This window comes from Spermophilus citellus, assembly GCF_964194105.1.
Source record: "Spermophilus citellus genome assembly, chromosome: 4".
Classification (NCBI taxonomy): domain Eukaryota; kingdom Metazoa; phylum Chordata; class Mammalia; order Rodentia; family Sciuridae; genus Spermophilus; species Spermophilus citellus.
The window spans coordinates 109,965,185-109,989,539 of NC_138185.1; the positions used below are offsets into that span (position 1 = coordinate 109,965,185).

General features: G+C 40.6%; 1 protein-coding gene across 2 annotated transcripts in view; it reads right to left on the reverse strand.

The window, feature by feature from the left end:
* Nucleotides 1-24,355, reverse strand: part of THSD4 (thrombospondin type 1 domain containing 4) — a 630,142-nt gene that overhangs the window by 118,460 nt on the left and 487,327 nt on the right. For both annotated transcript variants that reach the window (XM_081289549.1, XM_081289550.1), the window contains one exon: nt 6,639-6,843. In XM_081289549.1, coding sequence (XP_081145675.1) covers nt 6,639-6,843 — 205 coding nt within the window. The remainder of the gene's footprint in view (nt 1-6,638; nt 6,844-24,355) is intronic.

Consider the following 24,355-nt stretch of genomic DNA (forward strand, 5'->3'; position numbering starts at 1 on the left):
CTTTAGCCATTATTGCCAGAATTCCTATCTTCATCCCAGTGCCGGTGAAGACAAAGATAAAACTAATCTACAGTTTCTGCAATAGCCATCACTGAACTGCTTGCAGAACTTGCCTAAACTATGTGTCACTTGTAAGCATTGTGAACTCACTTGTATGCATTGTGAACTATCTGTTGGTGCAACGACTTGTGGTAATGTTGGGGTATTTTTGCTGATGATGTCATCGGTGGTACAATTTTTCCAACAAGAGCCGTCAATTGGCTTGGTGTATCTTCCTCCCTTCTGCTTGTCATGACAAAGACCTCTCCACAGGTGTGGCTGTATACTGGACCGGTAGTCAATGATAGGTAAGATCCAATTACAATGGTACCAACCTAAGACAGGAGGCTGACGCCCTGAGGTCAGCTCATCCCAAGACGTGTAAGGACCATATGTAGTATTGGACAACCTAAGGCAGGCACGGTCCCTAAGCCACATGCTTGTTGTTTAAACAGAGAGGGGGAGATGTTGAGAGCCACAGCCAAAGGGGCCCCAGCAAACTTCCAGCTGCCAGCAAACTTCCAGCTGCCGGCTGATGATTGGTTCACAGCGGCCCAGCAACATCTAGCTGATTGGCTCCTCTGCGGTGATGTTCATTGGGCTGTTTCCCCGCCCTTCAGACTGCAAAGCTGATGATTGGCTCACAGCGGCCCCAGCAACATCTAGCTGATTGGCTCCTCTGCGGTGATGTTCATTGGGCTGTTTCCCTGCCCTTTCAGACCACGGAGCTGCTCATTGGGGGACTTCTTTGGCTCTGCCCATGCGACCCAGCCAATCGGCCTCAAGAGCAGGAGGATTGTGGGAGGTGGTGAGGCTTGTGTGGGTGAGAGGCTTGTGGGAAGCCGGTGGTGGCAGTTGGGTTCTGAGGGTTTTTTCCTGAGGAGCTGTTTTGTTTGGCGTTTGTAGTTCTAAAAATAAAGTTCATTTCTTTTGACAAGTGGCTCCTGAATTGTGCCCAGCCAGACTGCGGCAGATTCCAGATGCATTATATATTTAAATACAAAAATATAACCATAAAGGTAATAGAATACTACTTAGAGAATAATTTTATGATTTTGGAGGTAGGTAGGTATTCCTAAGTAATATAAAACCTATAAGCCATAAAAAATGATTGACAGACTTGACTACATAAAGATTAAACATTTTCAGTAACCTAAGACAAAGACTATAATACTTTCAATAGATATAAGCAGAAAGTGATTACTCATAGCATATCTAAGTTCTTAAAACTAGTAAGGAAACTACAAACAACTTAAAAATGGCAAACTCAAATTATATTGTTATATCATGTACAAGTATGGCATGTAACAACTCCCACCATTATGTTCAACTATAATGCACCAACAAAAATATGGAAAAAATAAATTCTGAAAGCAACAAAATGGCAAGCTCATAGGAGTACAAAGAATGATAAAAGTCCATCAGAAAAATGCAAATAGAAAGAATTTACAGATTGAACAACTAATAATAAAAATTTTAGAAAAAGAATTTACAGAGCTGGAAACTCAGCACATTCATGTTGGTAAGGGTGTGGAACAAGGGCTCTTTTATATAATTTTGGTGAGAATGTAAATTGGTACAACTACTTTGGAAAGGAATTTTGCTTTGGCTTTCAGAATTTTGTGTGCCATTTGACCTGCAAATTCTTCTTCTAGGAATCTATCCTACAGAAATATTTATGTAAGTATGAAAGGATATACGTATTAAGATATTTATGGAAGCATTCCGTGTTAGAGAACCTTTCTTTAACTTTTCTTCTCCAAGAACTCACTGTTTCTTCCAGAAACAACTTTTCCAGTTATTTACCTTGGGTTTTCTTGTTCATTCTATAGGCTTCAAAAAAAATGTCTAATGACCCTTAGTTGTTCATTCATGCTATTTTCAGTTATCCACTGATATGTAAGACAAGAACCATGAGAAGGCTGCCTGAGAACTTCCCCCCTCACTCCATTATTAGGCCTTGTTAGCAGGCCAATTTCCAGAGAGTGAGGAAATGTGGTCCCAGTCGTAACGGCTCCTTTTTCCAATTCCAGAACCAATACTGACATCTGTACTTGGAGCATCAACTCCTCACCCATGCCCTACTTTCTTCAGTTTCTTGATGAGGAGGTAAATGCCACATTCTGAATGTGTGTGTGTGTGTGTGTGTGTGTGTGTGTGTGTGTGAGAGAGAGAGAGAGAGAGAGAGAGAGTGCGTGTGTGTGTGTGTGGTTTTGTGTGTGTGTGTGGGTGCCTGTTTCATCTTTAGTTTTTTTCAGAAGAAATCAAAGTTTGGTATGCTTATGAATCCTTCCACATTACCTCCTTCCTCCCAGGCTCAGTGGCTCCTAAGCTCTGTCCCACAGGTCCCGCCTCAGCACAATGCCCTCTGCTCACTGAGCCTGTGATGCCACTGCCCTGTCCTGTTAATGAACCTTTGTCCATCTGCCTTCTGAATTTCAGAAATTTGTTACAATCATTTGTGCATAGACGCCACCTTTCTGGGCAGCCTGCTGATTATAGGTTATATATCTCTATATTTTTTTCCTTTAGTCTTATTTTGATGGAATCTTGGGAGAAGGGGAAGAAACACTCATGTGTTCAGCCTGCCATCTTGAGTCCCAAACTAAAATATTTTTGCAATATTAGAAAACTGAAGACAATCTAAACATCCCCCAATAGAGAAGAACCTAAATACGTTATATTACATTTTCTATATAGAATACTCTGCACTCAAAAACAAAACAAAACAAAAAAAACAACAACAATGAATCAGCTTTATATGTATTGATATGAAAAGATACCCAAGATATCAATGTAGCAATTTAAAAAAGTAGGTATAATAATATCAACTTTAGAAAATGTATATTTTCATTTGTATCAAGGGCTGGATAAGACACACTGAGCTGCTAACAGTAGCTATTTACCTTTGTATTTACAGTTGAGGACAGAGAACAAGTGTAGGATTCCCAGCAAGAGGGATTTTATCTTTTTGCTCTAGATTGGCTGTATCATTTGAAAATTTAACAACACACATGAAAAAAAATTTCTTGGGATGAATTGTCAAACAGACTTAAGACACCACATTATTTAAACCTTGTAATCTTTCCCCATATAGAAAGCTGCTCACCTAACAAAGTTTGAAAATAATAGGTGATCCATGATACTTCTTCCTTTTAAAATGCTGAACATTTTTATTGTTTAAAAATTTTATGATAACAGGCTTAAAAGTAAATGTATTGTCAATTTATTTTTAAAAGCTTACAGACCTTCAAAAATTCCTTCCAAGTCTACAACTTTTTGACAATGTAACATGTTGGCAGGTGGTAATGTTCTGAATAATCAATTTCTGCTTGGTATGCTTTCATGTCTGATTTCTTAACTGTTGCATAATGACATTAGTAAACTGAACTGACTGAACTATGTCAAACTTGGATAGTTCAGCTAAAATAATTTTAAAACATCCTATTAAGGAAGAAAAAAGTAATATAAACTGTCAATCATTTAAATAATCAGATTCAACTTTTCCCCCCAAATAGCAGTATTGAGAATAATTCACAGAGGGAGAATTCATAGCTTAACAACAGAAAAAGAGAGTTCTAGAATCCAGAACTCATTAAACAGTCTAAATTTTGGAGGATGTAAACAAATTCAAATAAACACAGAATTTTGAAGCTCAAATGAGATGATTAAACATTCTATCTCCTAAAATGTGCATGCCACTAAATGCCAGATTTGCTCAGAGAAAACAGTAACATCGTGACATAATGAGCTGACCACCTCCTCCAGCTCTGCGTGGCCAGTCCTCCTATAATAGGGCAGGGACCAGAATCTGAGGCTGGCAGGTCTGATTTTGTTGGCCAAACTCAAAGTAAAGTTTAATGTGCCATTGCTATTAACATATAAGCCAAGATCTCTGATGTACATGCCTCCTTCTATTTTGTTTTTGATTTTTAAATTACAGTTTTCATACCCAAACTCTATAATTGTAACTTTAGTAACTCCAAATTCTTTTTTAATCAAGCAAAGTAAGCAATGTTCAGTTTGAAAAGGCAGAAGATACACCTGAAATTGCTTTGGAGACTAAAGTATCATATATATATATATCTTCAATATGGTGTATGGTATGAGCACTTGAGCACTATCATTATCCATATGAGTAGGGTAGGTTATTTAAATATTGAAAACTTGAGAAATCTTTTAAAAATGAGATTATTATACCTATATCTCTAGCACTAAAAATACAAGATACAAGTCGGACTGTTTTTATGGGAATCTATTTTCTATTGCTATCAAGTTTAGGGATTCAGTCACTAAAGAATATCAGCTAGTTCACAAGGAAAGTTTCAATGCTTTTACAAATAACTAAAGATAATTCTGGAAAACAACAGGAAAACTGAAAAAACTTGTTAAAAGTCGTGCAATTTTTAAAAGTGACAATATAAAATGTGAGCAATTAATATCCTTTAGATTGCCTATTCTATAGAATAAACTTATTCACATGGATGAGACAATGTTGTGTATGAAGTCAAATTTTACAGAAAATGCAATTTGCAGGTGCATCCAGGTGATATAAGTTCAACAGAGCCTCCTGGGTGACATGGTGCTAGAATGGAAGCTCCATTCGTCATCCCGGAGTCTCCTTTCTCTAGAGTCCGCCGCTGTTTCCGCTCTTTCCTAGCCCATGTGGCATCATGTAACGCTGTCATGGACACTATGGCTTTCTTGTGCATCCCACTGGTCTAAGGGCTTGGAAAGTTTAACCTGACTTCCTGAATCACCCTCCCATTCCTTTTGCTACTTCCATTCTCTCTTTTCCCCTTCTTCATCTCTTTTATGGGGAGAGGGAATTTTTATTTTATGAAGTTTTGACGTCCTGACAGGGGCTGAGACAAAAGAAAGGCAGTGCCGACTGCTTAACAAGTGTCAGGGGCTCTGTTGAGCATCTGTTATCCTACTGATTCCCATGACTGCTAATGAGGTTAAGATTCTGATTCCCATACTCCAGATGGAAACACCAAAGCCCTGAGAGCTGTTTCCGTTCGGGCACCTAGTGGATAGTCACTCAGAATATCTATTTTGTCTTCAAGTATACTACCCAAAAAGTGCTTATGGAATAGGACCAAGTACAGCCAGGGAAAATCTGCTATCACACACAAAGCTAATCAAAAGTGGCATTGTTTGTGGGAGCATTTGAATACAATCGTACTTCAAATCATCCCAGGAAGGACAATTTCCATTCTAGGAGACAGGATGTTTACTGAGATATGATCTCATAAAAAAAAAGTACAAAAGAAATGAGTATTTTTTTTTCTCTTGCTATTAAAAATAACATATGAACCACTCACTGGGAAACTAGGCATTCTGCCATTTTGGTGGCTCCTGGATTTGCCAGAGCAAATATAACAGTTTTCTGCTTTAATTGGGTTTGTCTCAGAGACACATCTGCCATCCTTCCTCCTCCAGCCAATAAAATCAAGTGGAGTTAGCTTTGTCTACATTTGGCTGGGCGGGGAAGGAAGAACTGCAGAATAAGGTGGAGGTCCTGGGTCTGGAATAATCTTCTGGGGTGATTCTGGTACTTGAAAGTTGAAAAATTAATGGTCTTTCAATGGATGCAATCAATATTGTATGCCCAATAGTGTACCAGGGGAACTGAGGATCTGAAACTGCTCTTGGGTGTTATCTTTTAGACTACCCTACCTGGACTGCTTGGGTTCAAATCCCAGCTCCACTTCTTTCTGGCTGTGTGAGCTTGGCAAGTTGCAATAACCTACCTGTGTGTATTTTCTTATCTGTAAAATGGGGCTGGGAAGAGATCCTATGCCCTAGGGATGTTGAGAGGGTTCAAGATTTTATACACGGAGAGCCTTAAGAATATTGCCTGGCACATAGTTTGTGTTAGATAAATTCCTAATCAATGAATAATTAAAAATAAAAAATATTGCTCTTCACTTAACGACTTTAAAAATGGCTTCCTTATATTATCTCTTTAACTGATTTGTACATGCTTACACGAATTGGAAATCAGCAAAATCAAATTCTTATGACTGGTTTGTACCAGATGGAATGTAAATGGCCTGGAAACCCGGAAGTAAATATCAATGAAGATCTCCTTTGGCAGGAGAGTAGATTAAAAACAGCCTTCAATATTGATGATATTGCTCAACATGATTGCTGAAGTGTTCTACAGCTGTCTGGAAGATACACATACCACTAATGGCCCGTGAAGCAGAAAGAAAGAAGAGAAGGACATCGGCTTTAGGACATCTTCAACTGCCTCTGGCCACCTCACTCCCCAACAGAATGAAGACCAGCAGACCTACTGGTTCTATAAAGAGACCTTCCCATCTCAGAGGGTCAATGTAGTCATTACCATGTTTCTCTCAGGTGGAACAACGGCTGGTTTAAATGTATCTGTGTCCTACATTTACTTGCAAGAAGGATTTTCCCTCTCTTTCTCATTTGGGGGAAGGCCAGGTGGTGCTTGGGGGTTCCCCAGTGGAACTTTATAAATGTCCCAAGGCCTCCGGATACCACCATGTCCATCTCACAACCCTGGAAGGAAAATTTCAACCTGCAGCGACAGATGATTTCCTCTGGAAAAAGACCAAGCTTACCCAAGTAGTTGTTGCTTTTGTGCATCTCAGTGATGTTGATTTTTGTGGCTCCTTGGGGAATCTCCACAACGCGGTGGTATCCCAGGCTGGTAAGGGCATGCTTAAACACCCCAGACACCACCTGACAGCCCGTGTTATCGCCTCCGCATACCCCGCATTTGTCCACGACTTTATCGGAGCCTAGGTAGTCGTCACAGCCAATGCTCTGCAAAGAGGTAAGACAAAAGAGATTCTTGTAGCATGTACCAGAAGCACCCAGAAGACCAAGGGAGAGGGACAACTGAAGATCTACTGGCAGGACTCAAACTGACATTCCTGCTGCCCTTGCACTGGCAGATTAGCGAGTTCATGCTAGCTGTCACTCAACAGATATTCACAGAGCACCTACTCTGGGCAAAAACTGTCTTTTTTTTTTTTTTTTGCTATTGTGAAAATATACATTCCAAGGGCAGGGTGAGGGCCGCAGACAATAAAGAAGTAAATAAAACAGTACATTTGGTGGTGGTAAGTGATCAGGAGAAAAATAACACAAGGGAAAAGAACAGAGAAGAGATAGGGGATAGAAATCTATTTTTTACAGGTTGGACAGTGAAGTTGTTCTGAGAATCTTTACTGGACTATGGGAGGCCAAGGATGCTCCATGCTGTACATTTCAAATGAAGAATTTTTTTGGAATCTTTTTTTTTTTTTTAAGTACCACACTTAAAATTGAGGTTGGCCTCCAAATCTTCTGTTCCAAATTATAGATGCTACAAGTACATAGCAAAGTATCCCACCCCAAAGTCGTGTTCCCTGACCCAGTTTCTTAGGAAATTAAATAGTCTGAGATCTGAATCTTTACTGATAACTGGCTCTGGAGAGTCAAGCAGCAGGAATTTTGCTTGATTACCCCAAAGTGCTTTTCCTGGAGCAAAAGGCCAGAAACACCAACAAAGAAGATGGTAAGCTTCCAAATAATGGAGTGCTCTTTGTACAGTTAGTCTTGTTTAAAGGAACTCTGTCTTTCCTGAATTATCTCCCCAAAGAATTTCCATTACTCATTTAAGATCTTTTGGCTTTTTCCACTCCCACCCCCGTGTTCCTGTTGGGAAAATTTTATTTTGCATTGAAAAAAAAATCAAACTTTGAAACAGAATGGAATAATCTTCATAAAATATCTTTCTCTATTTCTGGAGCTCATTCCATAGGGCTCTCGATCATGTTTCCCAAACCTCAAATTGGGACTCATGGTATGAGCAAAGAATTTTGTCACATTTCCATGGGAAGTAAGTAGACTGTAGTTTCAATGGTGAAATATTGGGATTACAAGATTATTCACTGAGTTGTGGGGATACAGAAAGATGCTGAAATTAGAATGTTATTTTAAAACTTGAGACATATGCTTGCTGAGTGACAGGTTTGTCTTGGTTCTTGAATTCTAAGAGTAATTATCAGACCATTCTGAGGGACAATGTGATCATCAAACTATCCACAGCACACTTTAGACTTGGTTAAACAACCCTGGATCTGTTTATGTGGGTCCTACAGGTCAAATCCTGTAGGCAGGGTCAAATCAAAAGGGGTTCATTCATTCTTGCCCCTCTAATTTCATGTTTGATTGACATCTTTCTGCAGGCACTGTATTCTGCATTATTGCTTCCATATTCCTATGTGCACATCAATCCATCAATAATAACTGGTCTTGCTTCACAAATAGCCTCTCTGTAAAGCATTATTTCTGACAATAATAGAATATCATCTCAATATGTTCATCCAAACCCAATTAGCCTTTCAAAATGCCATATTTGCTATATATTTCTCCTCCCTCAAATATTTCTTGCCCCTGCCCCATGAACATTTTAACATGAAAATAAGGAAAATGTCTTCCATCAGCACTCATTTTTACACTGTATGATTACATCTCACCCTCCTCCCTTTTCCCAATTTCTGTTTCATTCCTGCTAACCCTAGGCCCAATATGTCCCAGCCTGAGCTCATTCTCTTGGGTCATGTGTGCAAGGCAGAGAAATCAAGAGCAAAGAAAGCTCACAGAATGACAAAGCTAACGGGTAGGGATGCTGGGAGGAATGGAACGAGGCTGAAGAATTCAGCTGAATTTAAGAATCTTGTTTGCCAGGGTGAAGAATTAGAATCTTATCCTATGGAACCAACCACTGGATGTCTGAAGAAAGGGAGGGCCATGCTTAGACCTGTTTACAGATTATAACTTTGGCTGCAGTGTGGAGGGGGTCCATTCTAATGGAGGTGGTGGTGGTGGTGGTGGTAAGTAGGCAGTTGAGTGAATCTCTCTTGTCAATGGGGTGTAGAGGATATTTCACAAATGAACAAGAGTCACCAAAGCTGAAACAGATTATCACATCAACCCTTGGCCCCAGTTCAGTTAGAATGGGATCATCACAAGGAAATCACACAAACTTGCATCACTTTAGACAACCACAGACACAGACAAAACGTTAGTTGATCTTTTTTTTTTTTTTTTTTTAAGAGAGAGTGAGAGAGGAGAGAGAGAGAGAGAGAGAGAGAGAGAGAGAGAGAGAGAGAGAGAGAGAGAGAATTTTTAATATTTATTTTTTAGTTCTCTGCGGACACAACATCTTTGTTGGTATGCGGTGCTGAGAATCGAACCCGGGTCGCACGCATGCCAGGCGAGCGCGCTACCGCTTGAGCTACATCCCCAGCCCACGTTAGTTGATCTTATAAATCAGATATTACATTCAAATACTGTGCAGAGTCTGATGGACACTGCACCAGATCTGCTATACCACATGGTCACTCTGGATGAATCTAGACATGGGGACAGAGGCTTGTAGTAACTTTCCCTACTCAATGTCCCTGTTTCCTGGAAGCTGACTTCAGGAAAAGGTGTGGCCCCACAAGTGATGCCAAAATTTAACAGTGACAGTCTGTCTCCTCAGTCCCATCTTGGACTCTGATCACCCACAGCTTGCTTCTCAAAACAAAAGTTGGATGAGGGGTATGCAAACCTTCCCTGAAGTGTGGAAATACCCTTTGAGTGTTCTAATGGCTGCCAAGGTCTCTGAGAGACTGAGTTACAATGAACTTACAAAATACCCACATCCACTTCACAAAGCAGAAAGGACAACCCTAGAATGACAACCGGGAAGATGATATGTTTTTAAGACCTTTATTTTTTAGCTGAGGCCACGGCAAATTACACGTGACAATTATCCCTTCGCATAGGGCTGTTATAAGGATCAAATGAAGAATTCAATCTGATATAATTGGACATGATTTGGATTGGCTGAGAAAATTACCTTTGGGTTGAATGACCAGAAAGACCAACCATGACAAGATCTAAACACACAAATGTATTTTATTTGAGTGACTACATGAGGCCAGCAATCTGGGGACTCTCAACCTGAATCAGACACAAATCCTGCCTTGGGGAATTTGAGCCTAATAGGCAATTAGATAGTTACACAGATAATCACAAGCCATCAGGCACCAACCACTCTCTGCATCCTCTATGCCATGCTGGTGGAAGATCAGATCTCCTTTAGAAAGTTATTCATGAATCACTGAGTATACATAGTCGGGAGGAGTTGCAATATCTCAGCCTAAATTAGGGGAATGGGGATGGAAGGAGAAGGTTTGAGAGAAGTTTGGGGAACACAGTGAAGAGGCTTTGGTGACCCATAGGTCAGGAGAGAAGGAAGGGAGCCTGACCCTTCCTCTTCCCCTCCCCATCCCCTCGACATCACCATGTCTAATGCTCACAGGGTCTTAACTATATATTCCAAGGACCTCTAAACATCTGTCTTTCTCATTTAATCTTAAAAGCGGTCTTGAGAGGCTGAAAACTATAAGGAACTAAGACTTAAGAGAGAGGTTAGGTACCTTGGCCATGGCCATGCTGCTAGAAAAGGGGGAGTCTGGATTTGAACTCAGGTCCCAAACCAGAGCCCACACTTTGAGCCATTATGTGAAGGCTGGAGGTCAGAGAATCAGTGGTCACACTGAGGGTTCTAACTTTGTGGAAGGAGCAGATGGTGGCAGTGACCTAGGTGTAGAAAACAAGTTCAATGAGCACTGGGGAGAGCTTGGCCCAGAAGTGACTCTGTCACCACCTCTTCTAGTCTTGGAAAGGACCCACCACATCATGCATCTCTCCCATTTTGGCTGTTTTAATATTATACTCTACGCATAGTAAGTGAGTAAATATTTTAGCTCATCTTCCTGTTACATTAATTTCTTATTTAACTTAATGGCATTGTCTAAATGATGTACACCATTGACATCAGTATTATACCATTAACTCAAAATTGGAGCTTATTTGGATTTTTCCAATTTTTATATGCATTTATTTGGGCATTATCACATGCCTAGATCATATGCTATGTTGTTTTCTTTAAAGCAGCTGATGTTCTCTTCTAGAACACTGCTATGTAATTGATAAGTGCAGCTGATGTCATTTAGCAGGGAAAGCAATTTAAAATGATGGAAAGAACGATGGGCCAGGAACCAGGAAGGCTGGGTGTAGTCCTGTCCCAGTGCCTGACTTGCCATGTGATGCTCTATGGGTCACTTCCCTCTGGGGTGCTGAAAACAGTTCCACCACCCTCCAGATCTTTCCAGGCACAATATTCAAAATTGAATCTGTCCTGAATTTTGGTTTGTGTTTCAGAAGACTGATCAACTAGCCTCTGATGTAGGTGACTTAATAATGGTGGCCTATTTTCAAATTCTTTCAGGGGCACCACCAAAGCATCTTCAATAGGTGCTAAAGTTTGGCACCAGAGTCTGCCAGACCCAGGTTGTTGAACTGGCTCTTGTAAGTGCTGTCTCTTTGGGCAAGTCAATGAGATGATGTGAGCCTCTACTTTTTTTTTTTTTTTAAATGTGACTGGGCATGGTGTACTATCTACCTGTTCAGACTGTTGGAAGGATCAAATGAGGCAAACATGAAAAGTACTTAGAGCAGAATGCTTCAGTATGGTGACTTCTCAGAGAATGCTGGGTTTAGTTATCATTATCTTCATAGATCTGATTTTTTTCTGGGATATAGCCACTTTTAAGTAAATATCATTATCATGAAATCACTGTGCCTGCCTCTATTTGCATAGCATTTTCTATTACTTCTCAGTCAGAAAAATTCTTTTTCACTTGGATAAATTGAGAAAATTCTGAAGATAAAATAAAAAGAAAAAAGAAAAAAAGTCATGGTTGACTACTAAGGCAAGAACTTTATGCTCTTCCTGTTTCAATAGTACTGAGAAAAGCCAGAGAGAACGCTATTCCCTGATCTACCTCATTTGATGTTTTTTGCTCACCATGTATTTTAGTTCTGAAGAGGCATTTCTTGCTGTTGCAAAGGGATTGGACAAATATCAGACATCTTTAGTGTTTTTCCTGTGATTTTTTTTTTTGCACTAAGTTGTAGGAAATTTTTACATGTTGCAAGCTATCATAAGAGAAATTACTTAAGAATTACTCCCAATTGTGTGTCAAAATTAACCTAAATGAAATTTCCTGAGGGAAATGAGTAATCTGGATGACATATTTGGTGGTGAATTTCACAGGGAGGAGGCCTCTGTCCATCATGGTAGGCAGGCTGGTGCCAGGCAGATAGTGGAGGTCTGATTCCCTTATGGGAAGCAGATGTTTCTGTGTGTTCTCCATAAACACACGAGCCAGGGTAACCTCAACTGGCTGGTTAGATGATCTCCACAGGTAATACAACATGCATTAACAATCATGTCATTACAACAGAGTGGAAGAATATTAAAAGGACTCTTACTTAACACCGATTTACTTTTATTTATGGTGAGATAATTCATGGCAATATATATGGAGGCCAAAACTTCTATTCATAACCTTCTGTTGAAAGAAATCCTTTGCATGATAAATCTCTCTCTCATTTAGTGTTAGGAATGTAGATCAATAGCACCTTCTTGGAAAGAAATTTAGCAATATAGACTGCTTGATGCAATCAATTCTTCTTCTAGGAATTCATGCTGAAGAAATGATAAGAAATGATGCCAACAACTTAACTATAAAAGAGTGCATCATAATATTATGAATAATGGAAAATTGGAAGCATCCTAAATGTTCCACGTAGGGAAATAGTTAAACAATATACAGGAAACTCCCTGAGAAGTACTAGATGGAGGATCTTTTCCAAATTGTTATTCTCATTAGAATCTGCTAGTGTTTGTGCTTGTACAATTGACCCCAGTATTATTGGACAAATGTTTCCCGAGCCAACCCCAGCTGTGTGCCAATATAAGGTTAGGCAGGTCAGACGAGAAGGTGAAACAAACATGGTTCCTACTCACAGCTGAAATCAGGGGTCAGCACACTACAGCTTCCAGAACAAATCTGGCCCACCATTTGTTTTTGTAAATAAAGATTCATTGGGACATGGACTCTCCCATTTGTTTGCTTGTATGACGGCTTTTGGTTTACAATGGCAAGGCTGGGTAGTTGCAAAATGGATAGTATTGTCCACAAAGCCTAAATATTTATGCTCTGGCCTTTTACAGAAAAACGTTGCTAACTTCTGTTCTAAATGGAAGACTGACACAATCAAACACTTCCATATAGCCTGCAAATGTTGAGAGGGAAGTGGGTACAGAGTCCTGGGAAGTCAAGATTGAGGTTCACGTAGATGCTGCCAGTTTACCTCTGATTGCCCCCATCCGGTCTCATCTAGGCCTAGTTTGATTTGTTCCAATTACTAATTATACAACAGTGAAGAGTTATCATCTTTTACCAAAGTGCTTTTCAACTTTTTAAAGTAGGAATATCATTTTTTTGAAACAAAACTTCATGTACAAGTTTTGCATAAGCTTATAAATGAGAAAAGCAAAATATCTTTGATTGAAGAAGGGAAGCCAGAGTCTGGAAGCCCAGAATCTCACCTCCCTGCCTGCTCTTCCTCCTCATAGCTAGGGTTTCTCAACTCCAGTTCTGCTGACATTCTGGCCCTGAAGGCTCTTTCTTGTGGAGGCTGTCATGTGTGTTATAAGCAGCATCTTGACTTCTACCTGTTAGATATTATCATACTTCCCTCTCCATGAGGGAAAAAAATAGCCTCCAAATATCGCCTAATGTCCCCTGTAGGAGCAAAACCATCCTCAGTGAAAGCCACTTTTCCCCAGCTCATTGGACATCTAGGAGCACACACTATATCCCCCCCGCCCCCCGAAGGCTTTGAAACAATGACAATTCACAAAAGTGCAAAATAGTCTTTGTAGAAGTCAGGGAAGGTAATGAGCTAGTAATTTAATCATCCAATTTTAAATAATAGTTCCTTACTACCAACAAACTTCTAGAATTCTCTAAGATTGCCTTTTGTCTTAATTTTCAGCATTAGTAGGATTATGTACTGGAAATAGCAGAGTATTTGGCACATAGTAGGTTCTTAATAAATATTTCCTGAATGAAGAGTAGCTGATTGAGAAATCAAGAGATCAAAGGTATGGGACCGTTTCCCGTTTTGAACTAGATCATCTCTAAGATTCCCCTGGTGCCAAATTGTTTATGGAAAAAAAGAGATAAAGCTCTGATGTGAAGAATCCTGCCATGTTTAAAGTCAAGGAAATTTGCTTTATGTAGACAAAATTACACTGGAACCAGGATTCAGTGGAAAAAAAAATTGACAATGTCATTCATTTGAAGAGAAGAAATAGTCCATGGGATAAAAGGTATTTTGGCTTCCCTAATGAAGGCAATTTTGAGACTAGTGATCTGCTTCTAATCAAGCATATGGTTGTTACATTTCAGTCCCTCATCCTGCTTCATCAGGGAATAGCTCCTTACCAAGCAACCCAAAGGGAAGAAAACACTGGTGCTCCAGAAGGATAAATTTGGGTAGTAATCAAGGGCGGCAATGTTTACAAATCTGAAGAAAGGGGCCCTGACAAGCAAACATTTTGTCTCTGTAAAAGAATTACCACCCCCTCCCTTCCCACTAGGGTCATCTTTCTCTCAAGGATTAGGTGATACCAAACTCTAAAATTCCAATGTTTTCTTTCATGATCTTCTTCACTGAACTTCTACTTCATGTTTAAAATCTAAGACTGAATGGTGAATTCTGATTAAAGAGACCAGAAAGTATTTGGCCAGATTGTATTAATTTATTAGGGGTTCAGGAGAGGCCAACACAGGAAAACCGATGTGGGACAGGTCTGTTAGAGGCTGTTTGGATTGCTCAGGGGCAAGGACTAGGAAGATTCCTGCAGAAAGCAGCTTGGGGACCCTGTTTGCACTCCATGGGGCCTCCTGGGTGCAGGCAGTATGAGTCCACAGGGTGGCTCACAGCCAGAGGCCCTCGGGGGACCAGGTGAATCCCAAGACCAGAGGTCAATAGTGGAGATGCTTGCTGGCATCCTGGTCATTTCCTTTCCAAACAGCCCACCCCCAAATACGCCTGTTTACATTTTTCTCCACAAGATGGCACCTATAAGCCTTTGTAAGTGATCATCATTTAAACAATTCAGGGATCAGAAACAGTGGCTAAACATTTAAAGGGACGGGCATACCTAGAGTTTCAGCTGATGGCATCATCTTTGTGTTCTTAGGTGCAAGTTAATGCCACGTTAAGGCAGATATTATTTCTTAAAATGTTTTTATGAAACTTTAAAAAATGTGGGTGGAATATGCAAGCCTTTTATTTTCAGGAAGTTTAAGAAATATTGTAAAAATATCTGTATAAATGAGTCACAACACTGGGGGCTGTATGGACTTATTAGATGTCATTGGGTGGTCTCCAGAGAGATGTACTAGCTGAGTTTCTGGGATGAGATGAAGAGAGAGAAGGCTAGCGAGAGCACAGTATTTTGAATTCCAAGACTGTCAAGCGGGAGGATGGCATGCTGAACACTGATTTTAGATGGTGCTTGGCAGGCATAGATGCTGGACTGGACATGAAGAGACTAGAGATTGAGAAGCACACGGTCAACTGATTAGGATGGGCACAAAGTGATGAGGGCCTGGGCCAAAGAGATGGGATGAGAATGGAGGGCAAAGGCACACTAATGCTGAAGGTAGGACCATCAGGACTGAAGGTGGAGGGTCTACTGCAGGTGAAGAAATAAAGAGGATCAAGGTCATTGCCTGAGATCTGGAAGAATATCAGTGCCCTTCAGGTGGAAGGTCCAGTGGGGTGCAGGGTTCTTTCATTCATTGAATTCAGTCATACTAGTTCTCTTTCACTGGAACTTTCCTCTAAAACCAGAAACACTTTTTGTTTTTAGCTCTTGGATGGGACTCCTTCTAAAGTATACTTTATAATCCTCAGTTTCTCTTACTTTTTATAAAATCAAGATTAGGAAGCATTATTTCACCTTCTCCAGGCCCTTGTTACTCAAGGTGTGGTCATGGGCCAGTCACATAGGCATTACCTCAAGACTCTTTAGAAATCTGGAGTCCCATCCCAGACCTACTGAATTGGAATCTGCATCATATCCATGTCCTTAGAGAATTCCTGTGCACATCCAAGGTTAAGAAATGTTGCTCAGATCCAAGGGTTGGCCAGCTTCTCTTGTACAGAGCCAGATAAGAAGCATCTTAAGCTTTGCCATCACCTGGTCTCTAGTGCAACCACTCAGCCTGGCACTGCAGCCAACCACTGAAGTGTGAAAGCAACCAGGACAGCTGAAGGCCAACAAAACTTTATTTACACAAATGAGAGACAGCTTCATGTGGCTTAGCTAGATTTGGTTCACCTGTCAGGTGTGCTAGACAGGATACAGCTTGCTGACTTCTACACTAGATGACTCCAAGATGTTCTGAGGTGTGAGGGATTGTCACTATGTTTAAGTGGTTCCACCTGCCACAGGGACTGTGCTGTCTCCCCTCTGGATGCTAGAGGTTACTTCTTGCAGCAGGCATGCCCTTCCTATCTTCCCAGCTCATTGATTATTGTTACCTGGAAATAGCTAAAAAGCAAATGAAAATTTCCAGAATTTTCTGGACCAAAAGATGTGGGGGTGACACATCTATGCCACATCTTCTCTGTATGGTTTTGGGCAAGTTGCTCACTGGCTCCAAGTGTGTGTCCCCTCATCTTTAAATGTTTCTAATACCTCTCTGCTTACTAAACAGAGGTTCTGGGAGGTCGAAGAGAGGGTATTTAAAAGGGGGGGGGGGTTGTAAAATCATAAAGCACCCAACAAAATCAGAGTTATGAGTCATTTTCGTTACTCCTATACCATGGAGTTCCAGGACTGCTCAGACAGTCTATCCCTCATACCATTTAATTCCCACAGCAACCCTCTTTGTTGGGAACCCAGGTCTTAGGGAACCTAAGTTGCCATAGTTGCTAAGAGGCAAAGCTGGCACCCGGCTTCTGTCTATCATTGGCTCAAGTGCTAGCTCCCATCACTACACACACTTCCAGGTCAGTGAGGATTGAGGGAGATTTTGTGTTTCTTTATGGGTTTCCTGACAGCCAATTTAAAATAAAATCTTTCTCTTGTTCATATGCTGCTGGAAGACAGAAGCTGTCACAATCTGGGATCATTTGACCTTGTAGGTCACTTCTTGTTTACCGTATGTTCTTTCTCCTTTTCTCAAATTGCACCCCAACGCCTATGTGACAACAACCCCCCATCCAGTCAAAACAAAGACAACACAACATGACCACTCAGAACATGGTTTCGTAGGGAAAAGAAAAATGCCCATGGAAAGCTTTTGCCTGTGAGGATTTTCATGGGCGCAAAGGTGAAGAGAAGATGTTCACAGACTCAGCCTCCTGAGAATCCCCATCCTGGAAGGGGAATGCTCTGGAGCCCCAGCCCCTTGCCTCACAGATGGAGAAACCAAGTCCCAGGCAGTGAAAGGACTGCTCCAAGCTGATTTCCTGCCTGGAGAGTCCTTCTCACGACACTGAGATGCCTTCCTGATTCTTTGGAGGCAGGTTTTTACTATTTCCTCACATCAGATGATTTCTTTTCTCTTACTCTGTCCCTGTAACAAGGTGAGAACAGTTTTACCCTAAAGTGGAATACTAGCAACTCCTTTGGGAAGCAAACGGTCACTGTGAAAATACTTGGATAAACTGCTTGGGGTGGAAGATGGAAGCCTGAGGCAGAAACCAAGGCCTCAAGAGGTAATGCTAATAGGGCTAAGTAGAAAAGTCTGGTTTTGCTTCTAGGGCTGGTGAGGAAAAGAACAGAGAAGGAAGTCAGGAGAGAAAGTAGGAGATGGTGAGAGGGAGGGTTGCTCAAGATGGACCTTGACCCTGAAGTTTGCTTGTGTGATTTAAACCTCTTTCTGTTCTCAGCTCTGCCAAATCTTTATTGTAGTTTTACACCTAGGTTTACACTTAATTTTCAGCCTTTAGATTTCCTGGTTTAGGTTCTTGTCACTCCCTTTCCATTTCCATAAATCTGAAATAAAAATTTCTGCAATGGTCCTGTAGGTTGTCCCTCTAGATCTGTGGCTGTTCACCCAAAAGCATCCCTAACGCACCCGACACTTTCTGAACCTTACTTTCCTTACCTATAAAACAAGAGCATTCAAGGATAATTCATAAATCTCTTGTGAGGCTCAAATGAAATATGCAGATACAGGTATTTGGCTCAGAAATGGCATGGGGCTGACATGCCTCTATCTGTCTCCGTAGCCCGTTCCTGGGCAATCTGGCCATGGGATCCCTTATCTCACACAAGGTATGTACACTTCTGCCCCAGCAAGGTAGGCTGGTCTGTTTGCACTGTCCCCTGAGACCCCACTTCTATTTATACACAATTCTTGAGTAGTGTTTGAAGACAAAGCTGTAACAGGTAAACTGCTGCAATCTATTTGCATTTTTTTTTGAAAGAGGGAATAACTGGGCTTTACTTTATTTATTTATTTATTATTAGTTGTTCAAAACATTACAAAGCTCTTGACATATCATATTTCATTCATTTGATTCAAGCAGATTATGAACTCCCATTTTTACCCCGAATACATATGCATTTTAATAATGTTCTGGGGTAACAGTGATCAAGACTCCACAGATTTTTGTACAACCTTGCTACCTTTCTATTTTTAAAAATAGGTATTTTCTTCTGTTAGTCCTTCCTGGCTTGTTTTGGAGGCCAGCTCTGGAAATTCTCAAATGGGACAGGGGTCTATTCATTTTGAAATCAGCAAGAAAGGTTGTTAGATGGAGCCCATAGCTCAGGCATGTTTGAGCACAATTTTAGATAAATTGTAGGTGGAAATCAGATGCAAGCAGAGATTTAAGCATTTTTCAGGGATGCAGGCAGTAGGAAGCCTCTGGAATATATGACAGCTTTTGGCTAGAACACTCACCATGTGCTCAGCACCTCACGTATATTATCCTGTTTAATCCTCATGACAACCCTGGGAGGTGGGGAAATACTATTCCTATCTTACCAAAGCTCAGAGGTCATATGTCAAAGCTCACATGGAAGTGGGGATGGTGGGTTTGAAGGAAGGGCTTTGTGGCTCTTTCTCCTTGCTAGTTGCACAGTCCTTTGGGACAATGGAAGCTCTTTCTTACCTGTAAAAATAAGGCCTGGTAGGCAGCTGATCAAAGGACATATATACCAGTTATATTTCCTGGATTGTTCTTTGACTTTCCCTTCCTGATGGGCCCTACTCCAGTCTAAGTTCCCCTTTTCCATAAGGACTAACTGAATTGTTTCAGCCTCTTCCACGGTGTCCCTTTATTTTCCCACTCCCCTGAAGACCTGTGCAGTGTCCATTCACCCAAGTGAAGGGACATCTCTACACCCTTCTTCCCATCATGAATTCCTAAGTCCCAACTACCCACTGAAATAGTAGCAATTTTTCTCATTTGTCTTCCTGGGAATGGAAACTGTTTGTTTACCAAGCTGGGAAATATTTATGATTCAAGGAAAAATATCAGGTTCTTTGGGAGATATTATTAAATGCTCAAATTTGGGGCTAGAATGATTAAGAGATTAAATCAAGATAATATCTTCTTATTCTCTTTTCTAACCATAGATGCATCCAATATGAATACTTATTTCACTAAGAAATAAAGACATTGTGTTTCATGCATTCTCAGAAGGAAGAAATTTGGTGAAAATATTTAAACACGAGGGCTCCTTCATGCTTCTTTTGAAGGATGGCTAAGAACAGGGTTATCTGTCAAACTCAACGTGTTCCATAACAATGAGTCAGGTGGCAGCCAGATGAATCATGCTCATGTTGGCACAGCATCTCCCTTCTCTTGCAACTTTAAACCAAAAGGTAGGGCAATAGCTGATCCGATGTCCACACATGGTTTCCAAGTGACCACACACTAACAATATGCACTTGTGTGGATAAATATTTAGGATATGCAAAGCAGTTGGATAAACACTGATCCTTCACCTTCTTTGGTGGAACCTTGAAATTCTTAATTTTCACCAGTCCCTTCTTTAAGATCCAGGCCATATTTATGAGCTTTTAAATCATGCCCCCCAGATGTGTAAGCATGAGAAAGGCTAAATGTTGTGGTTTCAGGTAATCTATCCTGCATGTGGCTGTGAAATTTATCTTCCCAAGATGTTGCTGTCATCATGTCATTCCTCTGGCTCAAAAGGCTTCCTGATGTCAGCTGTCACTTAAACAAGCTGACTATTTCCTCTGAAGCATTATGCATATATTTGAGTCCCTGATTTCAGTTGGAAAGGAGTGCCTGAGGCTGTAGCCATTTAAGGATAAGCCTTACCCCAGGTGTGGATAACTGAGTGAATGTAAGGTTTTGAAAATAATCTCACGTCCATATGCTTTGAGAGCAAAAATACTTTGTTAAGGTGATTAATTAGCAATCGTGGTTTTTAATTACATAGTCTGAATTCACTGCGTTAGTTCATAAGGATAATGGGTTCTTATGTTTGTAAGAAGCATCTGACACATGGAAGGAACTCACTGAATGTTTTATTTAAAGTCAAGTTCAAGATAACATTGAGAACTAATTCCAAGAAACACAAACAAGTGATATCCATTCCTAGCTTAAACAATAGCTGCCCTGGAATGTTATTTAGCTAAAGAATGGCCTACGCACACTTTAAAGAATGTGGAGCGGCAGCAGATATGGAAGAAAAAAGAAAAGCATTTCTCCAGCAGAGTAAAATAAACCCTAGTTAAAAAAAAAAAAAGCCAGAGCTAAAAAGAATCAAAGATTCAATTTTGGTATTTGATGGTCTCTGGTATCTTTGGGCCGCACAAGTAATGCTGCTGTCATTGTTCAGAGAGTTCTATAGAGATGCTCCTAGCACCAAGCAAAGCAAGAGGAAGAGAGGAAACTGGCATTTGTTGAAGATCTAATAGGATGGAAATAGTTACTCCATCTTAATAGAGGAGGAAAGAAAAGGTTAAGTAACTTGGTTGAGATCACAGAGCCAAATACCAGGATCTGAACCCCAAACTTAAAAGCAGAATGATAAGTGGAAGCCAAAGAGGCAAGGTTAATGGGTGAGCACAGGGCAGGAGGTGGTGAGCAGCAGACTCCAAGAGAAGGGGTGCACTGAGAGACCACTGCAGCCTGGGTGGGTGGGGGGAGCCGGGCAAGGGGCTCTAGGAGCCTTCTGAGTGCTTGCTCTCGCTGGTGTTTCCTAGAAAGGAGTCATCTCACCACCACCACAGCCTTCCCCTTCTACTCAGCAGGAAATGCCAGTTTCCCAGAAGCCTTGCGTTCCCTCTTGTCCATTGCCCACGCAGCTGCCTGCAGCCCTGGTATTAAACGCCCCCCAAACATTTCTTCCTGGTGCAACAAGGTGGGGGGCCATGAAGGCTTTTCTCCCCATTGCACATACAAGGGCTTGAGACTCTAAATTTTGGGGGGTAGCTTCTATTTTGTCAGGTGGCTCACTGTGCCTAAGGCCTCCAGAATGTTTTTTGATTATTAGAAAGGGAATCAACACTCATGGCATCCTACCCTTATAGGCCTGGATTTCCCCAGCACCATCTTTCCTTTGGGTTGATTGGAGTCATCCTAGCAACTCTGGAGTTCCCCTGTCTGAGGTCTAGGGTCCTCCTCTTTGAGGCTGTATTCTGTACCATTAAGGGCTACAATTAAATCATTATATTATTTCAATATGTTCAACTTGTGTTTTTAAATAATGTTATGAAAATAGTCTATTCCCTTTAAGGTAAAGGAACATGTAGAGACCTTGAGCAGGGGAAGGCTATAAGCTTATAGCTTTGTAGGACCTGTTGTACAATATGGACTTTGAGTTGTCGATGCCTTCCGTGGGTTCCATGAGTAACTACATCATTGCTTTTGAGCTGAAGAATGGACTCAATTTTAGACAAAATTTACTGGAAGGGTCTACTTGAATAGTGGAAAGTCCTTGCCTCAAATAAGTTGGTAAAGGATATGTTTGCTACAAATCTGTTTAGATGGTAACTGGTAAGGTGACTGTCTTCTTAGGTTAGCTGGAAAACCATGTCAACCTACATAGGTGGGGGTATTTGTCTACCTCTTTGCTATAACTCAGACATCAACAAACTGAACCAGCTTTGTTTGTTGTTGTTGTTGTTTGAATAGACGCTAAATTGTCAAGGGAACATAATACAGTGAATGGTGGCATTGGGCTTTACCTAGCTGGATGTGAAGATCAAATTTGGATTTCCTTATAAATTTGGAGTTTAAAAGCACAGTGTTCCTTAGTAAGAGCTGCTAAGTCTCCTTGTTGAAGATCAGAGTTCTCTATTCTAAATAAACATCACTAAAAGGCACTGGAGCAAAAAATAAAAGTGAGGGGGCTGGGGTTGTGGCTCAGTGGTATAGCGCTTGCCTTACATGTGTGAAGTACTGGGTGTGATCCTCAACACCACATAAAAATAAATATATTAAATAAAGGTATCATGTCCATCGATGACTAAATTTTTTTTTTAATTAAAAAAAAATAAAAGTGAGTTTGAAACAAAGGACATCTATCCTTTTCAGGAAATATAACTGTGAAATTTCATTTCGTAATAGATTTCTGTAATATTAAGAAGAATTATATTTGTAATGTAGTAAATTCAGGCTTACTGGTAAGATTTCTCACTAAACATAGAATGCTAGAATCATAGGGTCTCAGAGTAGAAGAAAACATGGAGGGTTTGGGGAGTGTAGCAAGTAGGACCACCACACACACAGAGAGAGAGAGAGAGCTAGAGCAAGGAGAGAGAGAGAGAGAGAAAGGGGCGGGAGGGAGGAAGGAAAGAGACAGAAAACATGGAGACCATCTGGTCTAATTACGGTCTGTTAGACTTAGGTGGCAGCCTGGTCCTGGTCCTGTTGTTCCCTGGAAAGCTTCCCTGAAGCTAATTCAACCCTCAAAATATGTTTGCTAAATGAGAAAGGTCAGTGGCTTTCAAGGTATTCCAAGGTCTTGCTTTAATGTTTCTATGATCTCTAAATTGTATTTTTTAAATGTATTTTTCTCATGAAGAACTGTGATAAACATCATCATCCTCATTCATAGTACCTGCTGAAGGACGACACTCTGGACATCACATTTACTCATTTTTGTGCAGCCCTCAGGGCAAACTGCACCCATTTATACTTAATCAAGAGATTACCTGTCTCCCATTTACAACGTGAATCAAGAACGCCTCAAGAAATGTGAACTGAAGCAAGATTCAGGAGCAAAGGGAATGCCAAGGCATGTAAATCATATTCCATATTCCCTTTGCTAAATTTTTAATTTTTATTTTTATTTGTACCAGGGATTGAACCCAGGGGCACTTTACGACTGAGCCACATCCCCAGTCCTTTTTTTTTTTTTTTAATTTAGAGATAGGGTCTCACTAAGTTGTTTAGGGCCTCACTAAGTTGCAGAGGCTGGCTTTAAACTTGTTACTCCTCCTGCCTCAGCCTCCCAAGCCACTGGGATTATAGCTCTGTGCTAGAGCTTCTATTTGACAAAATAGCCACTTGCTCACAAATTGCTTACATAATAGTTAAAAGTTAATGTTTTAATTAAAAATCAATACATACTAATAAAACACATTAGCGGCTTTTAAAATTTTGTATTTTGTACTTGGATTCCCTATACCACTTTCTTTGCAAAGAGCATTCCTGCTAAAACATGTGTGATTCACCAAAACCTGGGTCCCTGAGGGACTTGATGAGCAGAGCCCTTGCTGACTCTTTATGGACTACTTGAAGAAAGAATCCTTTGTGTTAAGCCACAAATATTTTGTCATCGTATGTCACTCAAGCATAACATAACCTATTCTGATGGACACAGAATTTCTGGTTAAACTCTTTTTGAGTCAAAAATTCACATAGAATTTCATGCTCAGTCACAAAGACTAAACCGAACTAATTTCCCATAGTCCATAAAGTCAAACTGTGCCCTGGATTCTTTCTTTCAAATGCCCCAATAAGAGCTGACAATCCCAACCTTCATGGTAGCTCTAAATTTGATGCAAACTCCACCTTTAAAATACACATAACTCAAAGATTACTATCTTAACCATTTTTCCATGTATAATTCAATGGTATTAAATTCATTCATGATGTTCAGGACTATCACCACCGTCCACCCACATAACACCTTTGCATCCCTAAATCTAACTCTATAGCCATAGAATAATAACACCCGGGTCCCTCCTCCCTGGTAGCCCTGGCAACCACTACTTCTCCTGCTACCCTCTCCACTGCCAATATCTTGAGCAAGCATTGACTTTCATTGATCATTTTCCCCTTAGCCTTCTGTCGCAGGCTGTCACCCTCACCTGATTACTGACATTTTTCTTCTTCAAAGGTGCCAAGGACTTCATCTTCCCTTCAT